The sequence below is a fragment of the Delphinapterus leucas genome, chromosome 2, assembly GCF_059928025.1.
Source record: "Delphinapterus leucas isolate spDelLeu-1000000601 "Yukka" chromosome 2, BTC_Dleu_Yukka2, whole genome shotgun sequence".
NCBI lineage: Eukaryota > Metazoa > Chordata > Mammalia > Artiodactyla > Monodontidae > Delphinapterus > Delphinapterus leucas.
The window spans coordinates 73,914,698-73,938,506 of record NC_143130.1 but is presented as its reverse complement, the minus strand read 5'-3'; the positions used below and the strand labels follow the sequence as shown (position 1 = coordinate 73,938,506).

General features: G+C 48.8%; 1 protein-coding gene across 4 annotated transcripts in view; it reads right to left on the bottom strand.

Annotated features, from left to right (window-relative positions):
• LOC111177698 (death-associated protein kinase 2) overlaps nucleotides 1–23,809 on the bottom strand; it is a 119,238-nt gene that overhangs the window by 38,758 nt on the left and 56,671 nt on the right. For all 4 annotated transcript variants that reach the window (XR_002645432.2, XM_022579739.3, XM_022579737.2 and 1 more), the window contains exons 3-4: nucleotides 13,793–14,014; nucleotides 5,737–5,875 (exon numbers count right to left, since the gene is read on the bottom strand). Coding sequence is in view for 3 of the 4 variants with exons in the window: in XM_022579739.3 (XP_022435447.1) it covers nucleotides 5,737–5,875; nucleotides 13,793–14,014 (361 nt within the window). In the remaining variant the exon portion in view is untranslated. The remainder of the gene's footprint in view (nucleotides 1–5,736; nucleotides 5,876–13,792; nucleotides 14,015–23,809) is intronic.

The following is a 23,809-nucleotide window of genomic DNA, read 5'->3' as shown; positions in this document are numbered from 1 at the left end:
TTTAAATTTTTATTAGATATTAATTTTAAAAATCACACATATGCACGTGTGTGTGTGTATATATATATATATATATATATATAAAATGCTTTTTATATAAATGTAAATTTTTTTTTTCTCTTTTAAAGAGAGAAAGAGGTAAAGCAAATGTGGCCAAATGTTGAATGCAGGAGGAGGGCATAATGGTGTTCATTGTATGGTTCTTCTAATTTCTTCAGACATTTTGAAATGTTTTCTTAATAAAAAATGTTGAGGGGTAAAAGTCTTCTATGGCTGTGACTGCCTATAAAAACTTCTGCCCTAAACTTTTACAATCTCACCCGAACCTACCTTGACAGTCAAAACTGCCAAGTCTCACCTCTATTTCATGTTCCAAGGTTTTAGTATGGAAATCATCTCATTCTTGTAAGATCTACTTTCAAATGCGTGCACATTTTATAGCAATTAATAGAATACAAATTAATTTTTGAACTATGAGGAATAACGTATTAGAAAGAAAAAATCAGGTAACCAGATGAGAAATTAACTGTGCAAAGGATAAATTTATGGCACAGTATAAACCTTCGGATTAACTATGTGTGAAAGGCATGATGCAAGCAAGTAAGAAATCCATACTGTTAGAATCTGGTGAAATAAAAGCTGGTGATACTCAGCTGTGCTTAGTGTCTCCTCACTGGCTAAGTTCAAGTACCAGCCCTATCATTTAGTACCTGTGTGGTCTTGGACAAGTAACTTAACCTCTCTGAACCTCAACTGCTTTATGTGTAAAAAAGTGACAATACCTTGTACCTCAGTGGGTGGCTGTGAGGATCAAATGAGAGATGTATATGCATGCTGTATTCTAGAAAGTACAACGTACATTTAAAGTATTATTAGTATCATTCTTATGAAAGCTTGGTGAGAAGACCCCATCGCATCATGAACATACAAACAACTCAAAGGATGATCGGGACACAGAGGAATTTGGATTTTTGGAGTATCTTGCTCAGGAATTCACTCTTCTTAACACTGTTTACATAAATCAAAAAGTCCCCTCAGAGTTCCGGGTTCCTGGCTTGCATACAATTTCATTCAATTCTCATGGTGTGTTCTTTTTGCTTAAAATACCAGTCAGACCTGAGGGTCACCTTCCATTTCTGAACTCTCAAGTTGGATTTGGGGAAGGTAGGGGAGACACACCCATACTCAGAGGGGAAACTCCCAAATCCAAAACAAACAGAAAACCACACAAACACACCCTCTTACAAGGATTTCATTTGTGTGGGATCACGTACTAGGGTGAGGTTCCTGGGTGGTGCTGAGCCCCATTTCCTTGTATCCATCCTCCAGACGGCACATTGAATGATACCCAGGATGAGGGGCAGTCAGTCGCAGTGTCCTGTCCATTTATGTAAACACAGGGCAACATCATCTACCTGCACCCCCTCTACCTACCCACACCAGCGGGCCTGTCTGTGGTGAATTTACACCACACGCTGGGATGGTATTCATTCTGCTGAGGCAGAGAGGTTACCCCTCGGAAGTGAGTGTTTCTTAGTGAGTGTCATGGGTAGATTTTATTTTAGATGGCCTCGGCACCAGTCTCACTGCGGCCATCTCCCCGTAGATGGTGGACCCTTGGAAGGCAGGTACCATATCTTATTGATGCTTGTCACTCTACCCCTTGGTGTACAATAGTCCCTCAATAAATGTCACATCACTGAATTGAAATCTGCCTGCCACCTCTTTTGCATTTTCCAGATGATATCCATGCGTGCATTTGTCTTACTAAACCATTCATTCCTTCATTCACTCATTCATTCAACGATGAGTAACTCATGTGTCAGGCACTGCGCTAGAGACAAGAGCAGAAAGTGATGCCCGGAGAGAACTGAGAATTCGGTGATAAATGCTGTCAGTGGAAGTCTATACAAGGGGCAAGATAAGCAGGGAAGCAGGTTGGTTCTCAGTTATGCTTTGGCAGGTGTGGGAAAGGCTTGCTTACCCGAGGAAATAGCATTTCTGCTGGGCCTGGAGGATGAGCAGGAAGTCCATAGGCAGAGAAAAGGAAGACGAGCAGCTTCCTGGATTTGAACAGCATGAACAGAGAAGAGGGGCCAGGACATGTATCTGTCATCCTGGTGCCTGGGGCTAGTGTTTTCGAGTGGGGAAAGGTAGATGAGGCCAGAATCAGGGCTCAGGCAGTTTAAGAAAGACCTTAATGTTTAAGAAACATTTTAAAAATGTTTAAACATTTTAACATTTAAAACAGTTTAAGAAACCCCATGCTGAGAAGGGGTTCTTTTATCCTATGGGTGACAAGGATCTGCCACAGATTTCTGGGCAACAGCATGCCATGATCTGTTTTAACCAAGGCTGTTTATTGTACATTAATTTTTCCATTCACTTGCTCTCTGCCACAAGGTTGGGAGTGTGTCATAAGCAGGGATAGAACCTTACCATTCCAGCACAATGGCTGACACAGGAGGAGAGGTCATTCCTATTCCAAAGGCAGGCCAGAGAGCTGATCCTCCGCCATCACCTGCTCCTTCCGGCTGGAAGGTGAGCGTGGAGAACAGGTCATGAGCAGGGGCATGGAGATAACAATGGTGGCTGTGCTCATGGGGCAGCCAAGTGAGCCTGACTCACTTGGCAAGGAGTAACAGAATACAAGAGGAGGGGAAAGCAGAGGTCCCTCGTGGAGAAGGAGAATCAGGAAGAGAAATGTATTCATATAAAATGAATTTCATATGGTGGGAAACATGGAACCAAGAAGTCCCCTCTAAGCTACCAGCTGGACCTTCTGCATGATCCCTCCAGCTGGCAGGAAGTTCCAGCCAAGGGGAACACATACCCACATTCTGGCTCCAGGAAGTGTCTAGTCAATCACGAGGTGATCCCACTGAGTTCCAGCTACTCATCACTTCTGAAGTTGCCCAGCTGGGCCTGGGCCAAGGTACCCACAGGTAGGGGAATCAGCAGGCTTCTTGTCCATACCCCTCTAAGGATACAAGGCAGGGTAGGGGTCAGCAGTATCCTCAACCTACCTGCATCCAGGGGAAACCCAGACTGTCTCCAGGTTGTGGAAAATGTCCAGATTGAGCCCAGGAGCCAGACAAGATCGCCCACCAGTAGCCCCACCTAGCAACCAATCTCAGCTCTCTGCTGGGCAATTTAGAATTGCCCTAGCGGGCTTCGTTTTCCTAGTCTATCAGGGCCCCAAACACTGTAACAGGAGGTGTGTTTTCTTTTCCTCTGTTCTGGGAAGCTACTGTTACAGAGGACCTATCTGGTGTCCAGAACTTGATGCTGCTTCTCTCTCAGTTTTACAACTCTGACAGGTAAGCATTATCATTTGTGTTAAAGCTGAAAAACCGAGGTTCAGTTGTTTCCTGGTGCACGGTAGAGTGAGGGTGAAACCCTGACCGGGCTACAACTCCCCCCACTTCAGCAAGCTGCCATAGAAGCCAACCGTACAGCATGGACATGCTCTAGTCATCGGGGCCTGTGGACTCCACATGCCTGCCTCTACCAGCCCCATGAGAGAAAAGACAAAGGAGGCCATTCGGAGGCCAGCCTCCTGGAGCCAGCAAAGGCAGAGAAAATAAGTCAACTACCCATAGCATTATCAGGAAGGAGACACACGTGCGATCCAGGTAGCCCGTTTCCTGCTTGGTGTGTGAATACCCTGAGGTCCAAAGCCCTGCCCAGGCCACACACTCCTCAGTGACCCTGACTTTTACCCCGTGACACCTGTGCGAGACTCTGCAAGATGTCTTCTATTGGAGGAATTCAAAATACTGCGAGAATCTGGCCTAAGGAGGGGAGACTCACAGCAGGTCACCCCACGGGGCACAGTAAGAGCTGGGGTGGGATCCCTGTCCGGGATGTGAGCCCACACCCTGATGTAGCCTCTGAGACCACAAGACACCATACCCTCTCTGGGCCAGCACTGCCAGCCAGAGCTTGGGTGTCATCCTGGACTCTGCCTTCCCCCTCATGTCCCACATCTAATTAGGTACCTAATCAATCCTCAGAGCAACCTCTATAAAAGGTCTTGACTCTATCCCCTCCTCAAATTAGTTTGGCACTTGCCACATCCCACCCAGATTACTGTCCCCATTCTATCCGTGCTCCCAGCTGGAGGGCTCTTTCTGAAACACACATCTGCTCGCCTCACCTCCCTGCTCATCTGGCCCATATCTCTCAGTGTAAAGTTCAACCGCCTTGGCTTAGCTCCCATGGCCTGTGTCTGCCTCCTGCTCTCCTCCTGGCTTCTCCATTCAGCACATTCACCCTTTGCCTGTACTATCCTGAATGCACTGTGTTATTTCAGGACCATGTACCTGCTGGCCTCACTTCCTTAGAAGGCACTTCCCCTCTGATAACTCCTGGCAGTCCTTCAAAACTCAATTCAAATACCACCTCTTCCAGGAAGCCCCTCTCGGATACTCCAGTCTGACTTAGATGGCTTCTCATTTAGACTCCCAGCCCCCCAGTACTTCCCTCTATCACAGCACTTAGAGTTGTTGATTTCTCTTTTATGATTCCTGCACAAGTTCCTGGAAAAGAGGAACTAAGCTCAAACAAGGCCTCAGTTGATTTTGTACCTGTAGCAACACCCAGGCATCCAGCACAATGCTTGAAACACAAAAGGAATTTCTGGATAGAAAAATCAGTGGGTCAGACTTCCCTGGTGGTGCAGTGGTTAGGAATCCATCTGCCAATGCAGGGAACACGGGTTTGATCCCTGTTCTGGGAAGATCCCACATGCTGCAGAGCAACCTAAGCCCATGCACCACAACTACTGAGCCTGCACGCCACAACTACTGAAGCCTGTGTGCCTAGAGCTCGTGCTCCGCCACAAGAAAAGACACTGCAATGACAAGCCCGTGAACCACAACGAAGAGTAGCCCCCGCTCACCGCAACTAGAGAAAGCCCGCAAGCAGCAACAAAGACCCAAGGCAGCCAAAAAACGAAAAAAAAAAAAAAATCAGTGGGTCTCCTCCCCAATAAATGGGTCCCTCTGATTACAGGTTGGGGGATCTTTAGGCTTCCGGTGACTCTAAAGGCTCATCAGCCTATGCAACTGAGCTCAGCTACTATGGGAACTGATCCTTCTACTCTGACTACACTCTTGCTTTGTGAAGTCCTGTGTGGTCACAGTGAACTTTCTCGACCCTGAATACCAGTTACCACAAATGATCAGTGGCCCCCGGAATCAGTTTTATGGCCACAGTAAGGGGCAGAGTGGGGGAGTACAGCCAGTGGTCACTGGGCTCTAAGATTTATAACCTCTGGTCAAAGGATGCTGGACACTGTGCTGGGTCCAGAGAGCCAGGCAACCTCAGCAGTATTCATCTGAATGCGTCTAGCTCTGCCCGCTCAGGAGTTAGCTCTTGGTTACTGAAAAGTTCAGTCTTGTGAAATGGGTTTGGTTTCAAGTTTCCTGTCATTGGCTTACTTATTTAAAAACTACACCCTATGTATTTCCTGAAAGAGATAAGGTGCCAGTGGTCTGATTCAGAAGCTTCTTGCCATCAGCCCCTAGGTGAAGAAAACCTAATCTGAGAAATGAAACTCAGGAGGGGGACACTCCTGTGGCATCATTTCTTTCCCAGGAGCTCAGAGTTTTCAACTGGAAGATGAGGGAGGAAGGCCTAGTGGGCGCTAACCCCTCCTGGCAATGACATTGGGAGAGACTGGGCCCATTCTTCCTACCTGATTCTTTTCCCTTTCCCCCCCACCCCACTGACCTTGAGATCAAAGTGAGCAATTTTCTTGGCATGAAGGTAGTTCACCCCTTCCAGGATCTGCTTAATGAAGCTGGTGGCCTCCTCCTCACTCAGGGACTCCTTCTGGGCCAGGAAGTCGAAGAGCTCTCCTCCGGACACTCTGCAAGACATCAGTAAGGAGGGCCCAGGCCCAGTCAGTCCTGTGTGTCCTGAGCCCAAGTCCATGGGTGTAACCCCTGACCCTGTCTCCAGGCACCGTGCTTAGCAGAATCCCCTCACTCATCTCTGGGGCTCTATCCAGCCAGCCCAGGGACTGACTTTCCTTCTATTTCTACTTGCTGTGTTCCTCCCTCTGGATCACAAGGGCAGGAACCACCCTTAGGGTGTCACCAGAAGGGTCTCTGTTCACATTCTAGGCCCAGGTCCCTTGTTATCCTAGGTGCCACCCCTCCCCACCATATGACTCAAGTGACAGAGGACAGAAACAAGTGCTGTGGGATGACAAAGAGGAACATATGCTGGGACAGAAACTGGAGACTTAGGTTCCAGTCCAGCCCTGCTACTGGCTTTGGACAACTCCCTCCCCTGCCCCCTCCAGGCAGGCCTCAGTTTCCTCACCTGCAAAACGAGCAGACTGATCAAGATGGTTCCCAAAGCCCCTTTCTTTCATCTTATAAAAGATGACCTCTTCAAAGATATGTCCCTAACTTAAACATCAAGACCCATTAATTACATTCATCTCTAAAAACTCTAAAATACTGCTTTTGTCCTCACATTCTATGCTCCTGCACCCTATGTTTGATGTGGCAGGAATAGAGAGACCCATGGAGCAAAAAGACTAGTTTACAGTTTTATCTGAATTGGGGATTTATGGTTGCCAGATAAAATGGTAAATCTGCTAAATCTGGCAGTCCTACTGGGCTTATTTGGCCTCTGACAGATGCTGGAGTGTCCAGCCAACACGTGCTTCTCTGGAGCTGCAACATAGCCAAGGGTCACCCCAAGAAAAGACCTCAGGAAGGGATCTGGGCCAGAGAGTCCAGGAACTCAGGATCACCTGGAAAACTTGTTTAAAATGCAGATTTCCGGGTCCCACCACAGACCCTACCAAATTAGATTCTGTAGCAGCAAGGCCTCAGAGCCTGTATTTTTATAATAACAGCAACATAGTAATGGTAATTAATATTCACTGAATACTTACTCTGTGCATAATGTATACTTTTTGTACATTATCTCATTTAATCATCACAATACCCTATGAGCTAAAGTACAATACTATTAGTTTCCTATTTCACAGTTGAAGAGACAGAGGCTCAGAGAGGTTAAGTCACTTGCCCAAGGTCAAACAGCCTGTAAGTGGTAGAATCAGGATTCAAACCCAGGCAGAATGACTCCCAACCACTATATCACAGAGTGTCCTCAAATGATTTTCATATGGCCAGAATGGCTTCTGTCCCAGTTTTGGGACTCATTCACTCCCTGCCACCTAGTCCATCCTAAATAAAGAGCCTCAGAATCTTTTTTCCTTTCTTTAAAAGTGTCCAGAAGCATACATAGACCCACTCATCAATCTTAGCATCATGAAAAACAGGACAACTGAACACAATGTCATACAATAGGAAGTATACAGCAACACCTACAAAGTACTGCAACTTAAAAAACTGAACCTAAACTTGCTTAAGCCTCTTGTTCAGTGCTATTGACAGAACTCTGCAGTGATGGAAATATTCTCTCTATATGCTGTCCAATATAGCAGCCACTAGTCACATATGGCTAGTGAGGATTTGAAATACGGCCAATGCAACTGAGGAACTGACTTTTAAATTTTAATTCAAAAACTGAAGTGGTGTAAAATATTTTCCTTTAAATACAACTTTATTTTTTTTGGCAGGATTGCACTCTAACCATTGCATTGCCAACGAACTGAAATGTGCTGTAAGTGTAAGATACACACTGCGTTTTGAAGACATAGGATGAGGAAAAGAATGTAAACTATCTCATTAATAAGTTTTGCAGTGATTACATGTTCAAATGATAATATTTTGTATATACTGAGTTAAATAAAAAATATTATTAAAACTAATTTCCGGGGCTTCCCCGATGGCGCAGTGGTTGAGAGTCCGCCTGCCGATGCAGAGGACACGGGTTCGTGCCCCGGTCCAGGAAGATCCCACATGCCGCGAAGCGGCTGGGCCCGTGAGCCATGGCCGCTGAGCCTGTGTGTCCGGAGCCTGTGCTCCGCAACGGGAGAGGCCACAACAGTGAGAGGCCCGCGTAACGCAAAAACAACAACAACAAAAAAACCTAATTTATCTAGATCTTTTTAGTTCTTATTCAATATGGCTGCTGGAAAATCTGGCATTTCCACTGCATATGTGGTTTGCACTATATTTCTACTGAACATCACCAATAGGAAGGGTATCTTGTTTAGGTTTAACTATAGGTTTCAGGAAATACAGGACATAGAGGAACAAGTTAAACAGCACCATGAGGAAGGGATAAGATGAAACCAGATTGTGAGACAATCAACAGGACAAATGACCTAATTCTCCCAACAAATCAATGGCATCAAAAAAGGGAGGGAGGGCTTCCCTGGTGGCACAGTGGTTAAGAATCCGCCTGCTATTGCAGGGGACATGGGTTCGATCCCTAGTCTGGGAAGATCTCACATGCCATGGAGCAACTAAGCCCGTGCACCACAACTGCTGAGCCTGCACTCTAGAGCCCACGAGCCACACTACTGAAAACCTCAAGCCTAGAGCCCGTGCTCCGCAATAAGAAGCCTGTGCACTGCAACGAAGAGTAGCCCCTGCTCGCCACAACTAGAGAGAGCCTGCGCACAGCAACAAAGACACAACGCAGCCAAAAATAAATAAATAAATAATTTTAAAAGGGAGGGAAGGAGAACTGCCATAGAATAAGAGACATGGGAAACAAAAGAACCAGACACAGCATGTGGACTTCCCTCATTTGGATGCTAATTCAAATAAAACAACCGTAAAAAGGTATCTTTGGGTCCATCAGGAATATCACTATGGACTGGAGTGTAGACAGCCTCGGTGGTCTGGGGCCTGGCTGGTTGGATCATTCTGTCAGGTGTGATAAATCCATGGTGGCTGCATTTTAAAAACTGCAGTCAATGAGAGATGCATACTAACGTGTTTGTATGTAAAATGACATGATGTCTGAGGCTTGCTTTAAAGTAGTGCAGCAAACAAACAGTTGGAGTCGGGGAAAGTAGGATTTGATGTAAAACAAGACTGGCAAAATGGTGATAATGTGAGGCTGGGGGATGTGCCTGTGAGGGTTCTTACATCCTTCTCTCTACTTCTGTATATGTTTGAAATCCTCCATAATAAGAGGCTAACAGTAAACTTCTAGGGAAGCAAACTCCTCGCTCTCCCTCAGTGACCCCTGCACAGAAACCATCATCACTTGGAAGTTCTTCCGTAACAGATTAGGAAACCAAGCCCACAGGAGGGGAAGTGCCCATGCAAGGTCTCCTAGCAAGAGAGTGCATGGTCAAGACCATGTCCAAGTCCCAGATCCCAGTCCAATACCATGCACCATATCATTGTTGGGGGTGGTAGTGCTGGAAGAGGGCTTGTTTTTGAGTTTATTTAGAGTTTGCCACCTGTGTGATGTTACTTCCCCAAGCATTCTCTCACTTGAGACTCACATCTGCCCTGAGGGGTAGATGGAACTTCTGTCCTGGTTTCCCAAACAAGGAAACTGGGGCCCCAAGAGAGCAGTGACTTGCCCAAGGTGACACAGCTAGTAAGTGGCAGAACCAGGATTTAGATCCAGATCTTCTCAATCCCGGTGCACCACGTGTTCCTCTCCCCACACTCTACCCGTATTATAAGGCTTGAGTTGCTGATGCAAAAAAGAAAACCCAAAGCCACCCCAAGCCCTAGGCTGTCATCTGCCATCCCTGTCTGACTGCATCCGTGCCCTCACACACTGGGCTGCCACTGTCTGGCTGGCTCTCTCCCCAGCTAGATTACCTTTGCTTCCACAGCACCTTGTGCAATACATTCAAGAGAAGGTGGGCGAATAAAAAAAAAAAAAAATAAGGAAAGAAGTAAGACATTTAAAATATCAGCATGGCACAGAATATTCTGTATCATACAGAAGTGAAGTCTTGGCATTTTCAAGAGACCTGTCGAGAGCCTTCTGTAAATTTTCAAATCCACAGTGTCCCTCAGGAACACAAGGACCTAGCCCAGTCCTTGTTTTTATACTTCCAGCCTTGCTGGGTGGTGCAAGGCTGTGACCTCGGGCATATCCTGCCCTTCCTACCTTAAACAGAACACTGAGTAAATGTAAAAGAACTTCATGATAATGTGGATGTGTTCTGTCACCCAGAATTACTGATGTAAAGGCCCAGGCAGGGTGAGGACTTTGGGGTACAGCAATCAGCTGTTCTGTTTGAAGATGTGATCTGGGCAGGGGACGGAGTGAGACATGATCTCCTTTGGACGAAGAGGGGAACAGCCATGGTGACCCTCAGAATCGTCCCCAGAGACTTGGAAAGGTGGGAGGCTGATGAGCCTGCCGGGTATCTGTCCCAGCCCTGGACACCCAGGCCAGGGACACTCACATCAATCCTCAGGCACCTGTTCCCAAGGCCATCAAGGAGCCTGGGTTTTGTTTCTACCCCCAAACCTAGTTTCTCCCAAGGGCTTCTCAGCCCCAAGATCTCTGCCATGGAGTCATCCCCACTCCACCCAAGCTTCTCTCCTCTCACACCCCTAAACAATTTGACTTAAAGAGGAAAAGCAAAACCTAACAGCCAGCCTCTGCTCTCCTCCAGTGTCCCCAGGACCAGTCACCTTCCTGCTAATCTGACCCTTGCCTCCTTCCTCCCTGCAGTTTCATCTGGCTGCTAGAAGTGCTTTTCAGAACTCTTTCAAAAGCAACCAACCATTTAGAGGGAGTGCTCAAATGACCTGTGTAGGCAGTGATTTGGGAAGGATGCTGCCAGAGCTGTTGGGGCCCAGAAAGCTGGACTCAATTCAAGGCCTGGGAAGCATTGCCACCACCTTGGAGCGCTCTGTCAGGCCCTGCCCTGGTATGCTCCCGCCGCTGTATTGCTTTCCACAGCTTGGAGTCAGGGAGGCCCCAGAGAGGTCAGGGGCCTGGGATGGAAGGGCTGCCCAACCCTCCCGGGGCAGACCTACATTTTTCAGAGCCAGCTCCACATGTGGCATGAGTTAATCCACTGAGAGTTTGAAAATATTCTTTACACCCTACAGAAGTCAACTTACATGGACAACTCAATCCTTCCCAACCCTGCCATCACCAGTCCTGACAGCTGCTGCAAGGCGATCATGGACAGGGTAAAAACAGCTGAAGGGGACTTAAATCAGGGTTGGGAATGTCCTCTGAGCACTGGCCACTTCAGCTGAAGCCCTGCACTAAACAGCGCTGAGAGGTAGATCCATCCACAAACCCTGCACATATCAATTGAGCAGGTGGGCTCTGACACCCGTGTTTACGTACCAGGCAAACCCACTAGCCTAGCAGGGCACAGTGAGGACCAGGAGGCCAAAGGCTCCTAACCAGCCCAACAGAGGTCACCACGTCCAAACATAAAAGCCCATGAAAAGCCCTTCTCTCCTGGAAGGTCCTCCTCTCAGACCCTGGTCACACAAGACTGAGGCACTGTCTTAGCAATCCCTAGCTCCATAGCCAGGCACCCTGAGACAATGAGGCAGCTTGAAAGTAAAGGAGGAGACAGAGAAACTACGAACAGACAGAAGTTCACAAACACAGCAGCTCACAGGAGCACCAGTGTGACAACTGATGTTACAGGCAGTGACAGCTCACAAGAAGAGGGCATGTAACTCTTGGTTAGCCATGAAGCCTGCTGGGAGAAACAGGGACATCTCAAGAGCATACGAGACCCCAACTCCTGGGGTTCTACAAACAGGGAGTAACAGACAACTACCCCAGCAATGACAGAAATGCCAATTAAAATGACAAAAAAGTATCATAACTGTAAAAGACAATAATGAACCCTGCTTTAAAACAAATGACCCAGGGCTGGCAAGGCTGCAGGCAGAAAGAAACGCTCCCATGTTGCACGTGGTGCTGGTTAACCTGTCCTATGAAAGTGAGGATATCAAGAGCCCTAAAAATGTCATCCCAATTGCCCCATTCCTGAGGATCTGTCTAAAAAAATTAATCCTAAAGAAAAGGGGGAAAACACAGGAAGAAAGTTGTTTTATGGCAGTAAAATGCATAACGGTTAAAAGCTGGAAATTAAAACACCAAATGTCCAACAACAGGGAGATACGGGTATGTAATGTAATGAAACATGATATAGTCAGTTAAAAGGGAAAAAGCTATTCATGGCATTATGTTAACTGGGGGAAAAGTAGAGCAGGAAATTGTACAAGTACAATGCTTGCATGCAAATAGATAAAGACTGAGAGGAACCACAGGGAAACAAATAGCTGTGTTTGGGTGGTAGGCATATGAATGTAATCCTTTTTAGTTGCTGTAAAGTTTTGACAACAGACTTTTAAAGAACTGGCCTGGCTTTCCCAGCAAAGGTAGGCTTGTCACTCTCTGCTGGGAACCAGTGCTAACCCTTAGTCTTGGGGCTTGCCACACCTCAGGCCATCCACTTGGCTGGCTACATCTGTGGGGACCCACCAGGCTTGTCTGAGTGAGGCAGGTGTATACACTGACTGGTCCAATTGGCTAAGAGGTCCCTGGGAGAAACACAGAGGACATTGGGAGTTAGACAAAGGGAGAGCATGGGTAATTCTATGCACTTAAACATTGAGATGGATAATTTAAGAATCCAATGCAAAAGTATGCAAATGCCCATCTGCTACATAAATCTATAGGCTGACAACACCAGAGCATAGTTCTCAAATTAGAATGGTCTCAAATGTCAGGTGGTCCACCCAACCCACAGGCAGGTTAAGGATGGCTGCCTCCTTTATAGTTCAGAGGGGTGAGGTGACTTGCCCCAGGTCACAAAGTCAGGGATTGCTGAGACAAATGCTGCCACTTCTCTGCTAACTGGCAGGCACCTCACGCCTCTGAGGCTCAGAACATTCTTGACACCCGGTCTTGCTGCTTGACTAGACACAGCCATTTCAACTTGTGCCACAGCCCAACTCAAACTCTACTAACCGCCGGAGGCCCACCTCCACCTCCCCAATCCATGGGGGGCATCTCCAGGAGGGACACCAGTTGGCCAATCAACCCCTGGAGTCGTGGTGTTACCCATCCAAATTCCACCAGACTGTGAAGGATTCCCCTGCAGGGCCAGCCCAAGGCCATCCCACCTCAAGCGCATAGCTATCTGCACAAGCAGTGTGGACCCGGTCCTGGCCCCGCCACGTCCTGGTTGTAGGATCTTGTAAATGACCCAGCCTCTCAGTGTTCTTGTCTGTAACATGGAGGTAATAAGAGTCTCCATGGGATAGGATTGTTATGAGGATTAAATGAGGTAACAGACATTCTCAGCAAAGCGAATACAAAGTCCTCTTGGCGTAAGTGGGACACTACCCTCAACACAGCTTCTGTGAAGACTGAACAAGACAACACGAAGGACCTAGCAAACGCTTGGCTTACAGCAGGACCCTCTAAGTAATAGTGACTATGATAACAATAAAGGCATCAAACACAGCACAAAGGCAGGGGGGTTTTTCCCAGGAAAGGGCTGAGAAGGGCTTTGCAGAGCCTGGAGGATGTTTGTTCTTCCCTTCCTCGTAGAACAGACTCTCCCTGACAGCCCCCTGCTCCGCCTTCCACCCTCTGCCCCCCTCACCCTCCCACGTGCTCACCAGCCAGGAAAGGACCCCAGCACTCCCCACTTCTTCCCTCTGATCCCCAGGGTCCAGTGAAAGTCAGACCTAGACCCTCGCCCTCAGTCCCTGCTGCACAGCAAGCCCGGGTTCAGGAGGAGGATGGGGTAAAGGAGGGAAACCACTTCCCACTGACTTCATCTCCTCCAGGTCGGGCTTCTGTCAGGTTGTTGCTCCCTCTGGGGCCTGTGGCTGGAGCTCCCCTGCACCCTGCTGCCCCGCCCCCCCAGTCCCAGGCACCCACTCACAGCTCGAGGATGAGCACCACGTCAGTGCGGTTCTCGAAGACGTCGTGCAGCGTGATGACGTTGGGATGCAGCACCTGCCGCAGGATGCTCACCTCCCGCTCGATCTCCTCCCGGCACACACCCCGCCGGCTGGCCTGTCTCTGCCGCTTCTTGATGAACTTGGCTGCATACTCCAGCCCCGTGCTCTTCTCTCGGCATTTCTTCACGATGGCGAATTGGCCACTGTGGGGACACAGACCCACACAAGGAGGGCATCACTGTGGTTACTGGGGAAGTGACCTGGTTGTCACCCCTAGGCCACAGTAACTCAGAGTCATTCTTCCAGGGCAGGACAAATCATGCCACCAGCCAGCATCCCCACCTGGCCATCAACCAATGACTGAGACAGAGTAAGTACTGGGCTTCCCTTCTGTTCATATGAATCCTTTACCTTTTACTAGGAAGGAATGTTGGTATTGTCACTCCCAGTGTACAGATGGGAACACTGAGGCCCTGAAAGCCTACTGGTTTGATCTGGATGACACAGCCTCATCGTTCCAAAGCCTCAGCTAGAACCCCTGTCTTGTGTCTACCAGATGAAACCACAATGTCCAGAGGTTTATACTACTTAATGAAAAGATTTTTAAGGAAAAGCAGGACTTTCCTGGTGGTCCAGTGGTTAAGACCCCATGCTCCCACTGCAGGGGGCACAGGTTTCGCTGGGGAACTAAGATCCCACGTGCTGTGAGGTGTGGCATAAATAAATAAATAAATAAATAGAATAAAAAGCAAAAAATGGTTAGCATGGTCAAAATACTAACAGTAACAATCCTCTGTTTGGGCCTCCCTTATCTGGAAGCAAGTACAAATTCATCTATTTGGAATTGTGAGGGGACAAAGCACCTCTATAGTCTCATGTTTGTACCTTTGTTTCCAACCCCTCCCAACAAATAAAAATCTCAATTACCTGACATGAGCCAAGTAGTCAGACTATAGGGGACAGAGCTAATATGAGGATGATGCACTTAAGGACGAGGCCAGAGGCTATGCCAGCTGGGTTCGGGGGGATCCTGGTGGAGGGGAGGGTGGGGTGGAGGCAGCCTAACATTGTTAGTAAGCACAGTGGGTGTTCATCACGGTGAGAAGACTGATAGGACCACAGAATCGTAAAATGTTAGGAATCTGAGGCACAGGAGACATCAAGTGACTCACTTGAGGTCATCACAGAGTTAATGGCAATGCCAGGCCCCAGGGCCGAGTGCCCAGCCCACTGTTCACAAAGCCACCAAGAGAGTTAAAGGAGTCAAGATGACATTTAATGCCCTTCAGGGCTGGGCCTGAAAATCCTTCACTCCAGGGACCCAGACAGCAATCATGAAATGGTGTCCTTGCCAGAGTGGCAGGTGGCCCTAGGCCAGCCTCCCTGAGTGCTTCAGGGGCAGCCCCCCCACCACAAACACACACACACACACACACACACACAGGGAAGGGCAGCGGCCTCCTGTTTCACCATCTCAGTCCAGGCAATTGGTGGGGGCCACTCGAAGTCCCTGGTGACTGCCCAGTGGCCACCCTCCTGTGGGTCTTCCCACTCCCCTTCCACCAGTGCCCCATGTTTTCTTGCCAACCACAATACCCACTGCTTGAGACAGAACTCAGAAAATGTTAAGGTTCAGCTTAATGGCTAAACAAGGGGCCATGAGACTCCACACTTGAGAAGTACTCTCTTAGTGGCTCTGGAGTAAAAGTTACACACAAGTGCTCTGGATATATGCCTCAACCTCAGAAAACAGCATCACATCTGAACCGCTCCATTACTAGAATAATCCTTAGTGAGACAGCCTTCAAAATAAACCAAAGTGATTTAAAAAAAAAAGTCAAGTAGAGCCAGTAAGGAATATATATGCCAACACTTAAATAGCATTCTGTGGCAACCACCTTAGAGATGTTGCCAAACACAGGTTCATGCATCTCTCCATCCCCTCATCCCCCAATCACCCGGTGCTACCTGAGCATCTACTCTGTGCCAGGCTCTGAGCTGCACAGTAAGGGGCAGGGACCAAAGGCACACACATCAGATACAGATGGAGCTCTGGGGAGGGAGAGGGCCCTGGCTGCTTGGCTGGGCTGGGAAGCCTTTGTGCAGCCAAATGTCTATCACACTGTCTGCTAACTCTAAACTATTACAGTTAACTCAGTTATGTATGCCCCAAATATTGGCTCTGGGCTGTCTACACACTAGGGGTTGACACAGGTAGAGTGAAGCCAAGCCTCCCAAAGTCAGAGGGAACACATTCAGTGAGATCTCTGGTCACTGGAAGCTGCTTTGGGCCTTGGGACATCAGGTTATTTAGTGGGTGCCACCAAACCCTGGACAAAGTCTCCAGTCCCAGGCAGCTGTAAGTCTCTGTGTCGGGATGGCCACACTCCTTTCCTCTCTCTCTGACACCTCAAGGGGCCTGGCATTGGCAGCCCTGAGGGATGGGAAAACCAAGCTTAAGGATTTTAAGCGATTTGTTTAAGTTTACAGAGCACAGAAGTGGAGACACAGGGATTTTGTAAGGCAGAGCTAAATATTTCAGGTTACCTTGACAGAGCTTTCCCTTTTCCTGTGAGGGAAACGGGGGCATTTTTCTGTATCACATGCCTGAAAAATTCCTCCAACTTTCAAAAAGCAAATGAGTGTTTGCTCTTCCTGGTTGAGTGTTCTCTCTGTGAGAGCAGCTGCGGCAAGGAGAGGTGACTGGGGGTCAGGCCTAACACGAGCAGGCGTCTTCCTCCAGCCAAAAGGAGGTATTCTGAGAGTGCGTGACTAACACAGACCCAAATACCAAGTAACGTCACTCATCTTCCCTCTCTTCACGGGACAGCGGTCCTCTACTCAACCTGCCCTGGAGAGCCTCAAGGAGAGCCAAGGCCACTTGCTGGTTTTCCCCTCTCTCCTTGAGCTGGTACTGGGAAGTGTGCAGAATATGCTCCACGAGGCCAGCCCTGGGACAGGGAGGCCTTGGGCAGGGAGAGCAGCCTTCCAGGTCAGACAGGCCTGGCCTCAGGAAACTTACGCCGCCTGGCTACCTGCTCTGAGCAGCAGTTTCCTTATCTGTAAAATGGGAACTGTGATTCCCTACCAGGGAATTGTGAAGACCGGAAATATGTCGTGCCGGCCCACAGGCAGCTCCAGTAAACGGTGACTATTACGTCTTATTGGTTAGTGGCTCACGTGAAGGCAGACATCACTGATCTACATGGTCTGCAATGTGTGGCCAGGGCGTCAGTGCGATTTTAACACATCCCCACCCCACCCCCTGACGAGTCCAGTGCACAACCAGATATGGGGATATCTTTGTTCTAAGCAGTTAACCAACTCTTTTCATCCTTAGAGCAGTGGTTCTCAACCCTGGCTGCACACTGGAATCACCAGGGGAATTTTTTTTTTTTTTTTGGCCACACTGCACGGCATGCGGGATCTCAGTTCCCCAACCAGAGATCGAGAGATCGAACCCGTGCCCCCTGCAGTGGAAGCGCAGAGTCTTAACCACTGGGCCACCAGGGAAGTCCCGGGGAATTTTAAAATTACTGCTGCCTGGGTCCTACCTCCAGAGATTCTGATCTCCAGGGTCTGGGCTGCAGTTTGGGAATCAAGATATTTAAAAGCTTTCTGGGTGACCGTGACGTGCAGTCCAAGCTGAGAAGCACCAGCTTACAACAGTCTTCTGATTATCTCCATTTTCTAGGTGAAAAAAGTACACCACTGTTACTCATACTATTCCTTGCCCTCTTCAGTATTGATATATTACCCTCTCCCTTAGTTCTTTGATCTGATCATTAGAAGGAGGATGGGAGGGGAGAAAAGGATGGGAGGGGAGGAGTATCATCTCTTCCACCAGGACAGTTTTTCCTTGATTTGCAAATCAAGGCAGAAGATCACCCCGGGCTCTGGGAAATAACAGGAATGGAAGTTTGCAGCTGGGCACCCCCTGGTCACTGTACCCACAGCAGATGCACGAAAGCCAGACCTGAGGTGGCTTCGTCACGCCCCCCAGAAGACCCAAGGGCAGGTGGAAGCAGTGATGGTGATGAGCCCTTGTCTGCCCATCAGGAAGGCTCTGAAGCCAGAAATTCAGGCCCTGGGATGCAGAAGTCGCTCAGCTAGGCTATGGGGCAAGGGGTGGACAGCGAGAGCCCCTCTAGGTTAGGACAGAGCCACCCAGGGTATATCCCGGGAGGGAGCAGAGGGGAGCCATCCGACCATAAGGGAAGTGACTGCCAACACTAATTCAAAAATTATGGGAATGCTGAAACACTGATGTACATAGGCAGAGCATGCATATTCCTATTCCCGCCTCCCTAGCAAGAGTCAGTTCCTAACCTGAATGCAGCAAAGGGAGGGTAGTCCGGAGGTCCAATTCCTGGTCCCCATGACCTGCCACCAAAGCTTCGTGGGCTTGGACAAGGAGCTGCCTTCTCAGTTGTTTTCCTCCACCTGCCACCTGAGGTTTCACCTCAGAAAGCTTCCTGTCAGAAAGCTCCTAAGAGCCCATGACAACTCTGAACAGAAATGAAGCCTTCCCTTCACTCTCCAAATTGCATCTCTGGGCTGATGTCTGGAGACTTGGGTTCTGGTCAGGGCCCATCCACTAACTGGTCATAACCCTGGGCAGCCCGTTCAACTCCCTGGGCCTCAGGGTCCTCCCTTGTCAAATGTGGATGAGAAAACCCCGCCTGTCCACCTCACAGGGCTGTTGGGGAAATCATGAGATAATGCCTGACAAAGGACTTAACTATCCAGCACAGTAGAAAAGCAGGAGGTGGGGGTGGGTGGAACGCTGAGCCGGAGGCTGGCTTGCAAAAGTCACGTAGGAGGGTTTCCGCGAAGGACAGTAAATCCACAAGACACAGAAACTACCTTCCCTGCTCCTGCCAGCTGCTCTCCTGCAAGTATGTCAGGAACACGCCCCTCTTCCCAGGCCGAGGGCCCAGCCCCTCACTCACTCAGTGCCCCGGGAGAACAGAGCAGGCTGCGTGAAGATCAGCGTCACAGTCACAGACAGAACTTGGCAGGGCCCAGGGTGGCACCCCATGAGGGTCTCCTGTTGTCTGCCCAGGAATCAGATGAGGAGTAAACCTAGACCGGCTTCTCAGAACTCAAAAATAGTGTTGCTGTCTCCAACACCAGCTCCTAAGCTTCATGGAAGAGCCTGGCTCAATTACCACCGAATTCTTCACCGCCAAAGAATAATCTGGGCGTGACCCAAATCTCACACCCTGAGATAGATTTTGTATAGCAATGTGGACATCCCAGCATTTACATCCAGCTTTTCTCTCTGCAAGCTAACTGTAATTTTATTCTCTCTTTTAATATTTGCAGGTACCATTCTTAGCTCCATTTTACAGATCAGAAAATGGAGGCTTAGGGAGGTTAAGTGACTTGGTAGTTGGGCCAGGTAGCAGGCCCTGATAGCAGGGTTAGAACATAGAGTCAGGTCAACTGACTCCAGCTTCAGTGAGACTCTCAAGGTAACTAGCCAGCAGTGATGTACCAAACAGTGAGGAGGGGGCCCACCCCAGAATGGAGGAGCATTTTATTACTGACAGTATTGAGAATTGCCAGTGCATGATGATAATAAAAAGTAGACTAATTTTTGTTCAGTTTTATCATTGGTTTTGAATTCTCCAAAGACAATGCACCCCTCATGGCGGGCATTGAGGCAAGACCACTCCAACTACCCACCCACTCCCACCAGGTTGGCTATGGCCAACTAGACTTGTTCTGGCAACTGCCAGGGGCTGACTGCCAAAGACGTTTTGTCAGGGTTACGGATAGGGTGGGTCTAACTCATTCTCATTCTCAGTCAACTCTGAAGTGTCCAGGAACTTAGTAACTTGCCCCAAAGTCCCCAGTTGGTCAAGGCTGAGATGAGGCAGAGCTGTACAGAATGCAGACCGCCCCCCACCCCCCACAGGGAGGAGATGCCATGGGAGGTAAAAGGTAACAAATGGGAAGTGCTCCAAGTCAGAGGGATGTGGGGACCAGGTTCCTCCTCCCGCTTCCCCCAAGCAATCACTGCAGTTCCTCTTCCCACACTCCAGAACAATGAGCCACGATTCCTCTGGAATTAGCCTGCAAGTTTGCAGGACCACTGGGTGGGGATGATGCTTAGAAGCTTCCAGTCATGGCCACCCCAGGTGCAGCCCAGCAGGTGGGGGAATGGGACATTCAACCAACATGTGTCAAATGTGTGGACAAGAGGAGCTCAAATCTACAGTCCGCAGGAACCACATCAGCCTGATCCCAGAGGACCCACACCCCAATCCCAGGGCAATAGCCTGTCTGAGGATGGTGTCCCCACTCCTCTGCCTGGTCAGGCTTGACTGACCCTGCCTCTTAACCCCCTCCCCCTTCCAACACATCTCATATCTAGTCAGCCACTCCTGATTCCCACGAACAAGATCTTTCTCCCATTGCCTTAGTAACCAACTTGCTTCTGGTCTGCTATACCCAAGTCCAGGATTTAGAGTCAAAAGACCCAGGTTCCATCTCCAGCTCTGCTACTGTGACTCTGAGCCTCAGTTTCCTTGTGTGTAACACAGACATAAGACTATCCCAATCTTACTAGGTTATAATGAGAAAGTGAGATAAGTATGTAAAAGCACTAAGTAAACTATAATTCTCTGTGAACGTGAATTATTCTTTCTTTCCATCCACTGGATCGCCATATCTGGATCCTGGTCTCCATTTTCCAGTCCCAGCCTTGAATCTGATTCAGCCCCTGTGAACCCCATCCACAGATCCCAGCTTTAATATAGTGCTGGAGAGAACTGGGGCCGTTGAAAGGCAGGGTCCCCAGGTGGTGCCAGGATCCAGGAAGACAGAAAACACTTCGGGACACAGTCACCCAAGGTCAGGGCAAACAAGGGACCAGACATCCAGGAAGCCAAAAAAGGGTGAAGAAATACAAGGGTGTCAGAAGTGGGAAGCAGCAAGTCAAGATTCCAGGCCAGAGAGATGAGGGTAAGGAGCAAAAATTTACCAAAAGCCAGGTGGGCAGTACGTCAGGAGCCAGGTAGGCAGTACGTCAGGAGCCAGGCAGGCAGTACGTCAGGAGCTAGGTGGGCAAGCGAGGAGTGAGAGGCACGTGGGGGCAGCAGCCAAGCCAGCAGCTGGCACATGGAGATTGGAGCAGACAGAAACATCAGCACAAGACCTGCAAACACAAGAGCGCCCAGAGCCGTTCAAATGGCCTTTTCTCCCAGCTAGTGAGCCAAACCCACTGTCTAACGAACCCATTTCTCCTCTCTGACTGTGTTGCACATACCTTTCTAGTCTCCTGATGATGACTTTAAAATTTATTTGAGGTATGGAACCCTCTCTCCAATAAATCTTGCACAGAAGCCCAATATGCAAAACAGATAAAAAGCAGTACTTCTGGGACTTCCCTGGTGGTACAGTGGTTAAGAATCCACCTGCCAATGCAGGAGACATGGGTTCGAGCCCTGGTCCGGGAAGATCCCACATGCCGCGGAGCAACTAAGGCCATGCGCCACAACTACTGAGCCTGCGCTCTAGAGCCCGCGAGCCACAACTACTGAGCCCGTGTGCCACAACTACTGAAGCCCATGTGACTAGAGCCCGTGCTCCACAACAAGAGAAGCCACCGCAATGAGAAGCCCGCGCACCGCAATGAGAAGCCCGCGCACCGCAATGAAGGGTAGCCCCTGCTCACCGCAACTAGAGTAAAGCCAGCGCACAGCAACAAAGACCCAATGTGGCCAAAAATAGGTATAAAAAAAAATTATTTTTTTTAAAAAAAGGAGTACTTCTTTTTTGGGGAGAGGCACTCAGAGGTCACCTACTCAGAGCCCACTGACATGATGCCTAAAGGGGCTTCATGGAACCCCAAGGGCTTCAGGGAACACAATTTGAGAGGTACACTCTACAGCATGGAAGCATGCTCGTTGATGATCCCAAAGCAATTTCAAACTGTAAGAAAAAAGAAAAAAATAAAGGAGAAATAGAAAACACTGATGAAGTAATTCTCAAAATTATTATCTAGTCTTTTAAGAAGTTACTCTGATCAAGCCAAACTCAGGGTCACCAGTAAGGAATACATGTAGGATAAGCATCAGGAACCAGAAGTTTCCAGGGAGCTGAACCCTGACCTACAAATGGCCCCTGTCCAAGAAGTCACAGGTGTCTGCCTGTGCTGGCCAGTGGCAGCTGCTTTCGCATCTTAGCTCATTCAATTCCCTGTCCCTCAGACTAACTTCCTTCCTCTGACACTTTTTTTTTGTGGGGGTGGGCAGAAAAAATTCCTAAAGCACAAAAAGGGAGGACCTGTTGAGCAGAGCCAAGTCAAGCTGAGCTCTGATTACCTTTTGGAATCTATTTTTAAGTCTAAGCACATTTTGATGCTGTTGTCAAATGAACATGAGCCCACAAGTCCAAGGCCTGAAATAAATTAGGCTCAGTTTAAGTTGGACTTGGCTATTCAGAGAAAGGTTTTCACTGAAAATACAGCTCAGTGTCCTCTGGTATTTCCCTTAGTTTAGAGTCTAGATTCTAGACACTGACATGAGGTAGGTTACTATGGTTTGAAGTGTTAGCCTTGGAGGGTACCACCCATCACTCACCATCCACCCACCTGTCATCTAGTCCCCTAACTACCCACCCACCCATCCACCTAACTGTCCATTCACCAATCCATCCATTCACTAATGTACTCCTCCATCCCTCATGTATGGATCAGTGTCCTAAGTGCTACAAACAAGACGCACCCCACAACTTGAAGGGCTCACAGTCAACTGGGAAGATCAAACACTCATGGAAAAAGAAATATGGAATGGATGTATCGAAAGAGCTGTCTCAGAGTCAACTGCACGGGAAGCAGTAAGCGCTGCAGCAGTTCAACAGAGGGAGAAAGTATCCGCCAAGGGGAGTCAGGGGAAGCCTTAAGGAGCAGGTGGCATTTGAACCAGGTGCAACAGGGTACTATTAGGCCATTCAAGGCGGCTGTTCTCTTGTCCTCTGGACATCCCCTGCTCGACCAGTCCCTGCCTCACCTACACCCTACTCACATAACTGACCTTCCCTCTTAATCATAGAGCCTACTCAGTCAATGCCTACATACTTGCCCCCGGCCCCAGCTAGTGATTGTTCTAATCTCTAGATCAGAACATCTTGACCAAGATAGCTCATCAAAGGGGCCATGAGGGGCCTGCTCCTCTGTTGGTTTCCCTGGTAACTGATGAGCCAGCCTGACATCAATTCCCTCTATAACTGGTAACCTCACTCTCCCACCCAGGAGTGAAGACTTGCTGCCCTGTCCTGCCCGTCATCTGCTGCACATGGTGAAGTGTCGCTCCAGGACCTTGCTTCAGACACGTAAGATCCCCCCAACCATTAAACCACTGATGTCTCTGTCGCTAACTCCGGGCTCTTTTCTTCGGTCTTGAGGCTGGGCAAGTACAGGGCTTGCAGGCCTGCGGGGTACAGCCCAACAGGCAGAAAAAGCTGGATGCAGACAGGCAAAGGGGAGTCAGCTCGCCACAGCTGGAGAAGCAGGGAGTGATACACAAATGCTTTATTCTGGGCAGGCCCCAACTCACCACCTCTCTACCTCACTTCCTCCCTGTCAAGTGGCCACTTTCTCGAGGAAGTACATCAAGAAGCTGAACTTGCCCTTTCCTCTCCTCTTTGTGTGGGTGGAGGGAAAGGAAGACAAGTGGCTGGCAGCCAATGATGTTCGCTTGTAGGGCTCCCTTCTCACCACCCGAGTTCCTGACAATCAGATGTACCTTTGATTAATGAAAGAACTTCAGCAGAACAGGTCAACTTGCTTGATCCCAGAAATGCTAGCCAATTGGCCTTCACAGCCTAGGTGGAGCCCAGGAGGCTGGACCATAACAGATGTGACCTTTTGCATGAGCTCATGCTACAGAGCAAAAAAGGGACTACAACAGGAAGACAGAAAAATCCAGGCTGGTCGAGGTTCTGTTATTACTGTGTGGGGACAGGGTCCTCCCTCATAAAATGGTGAA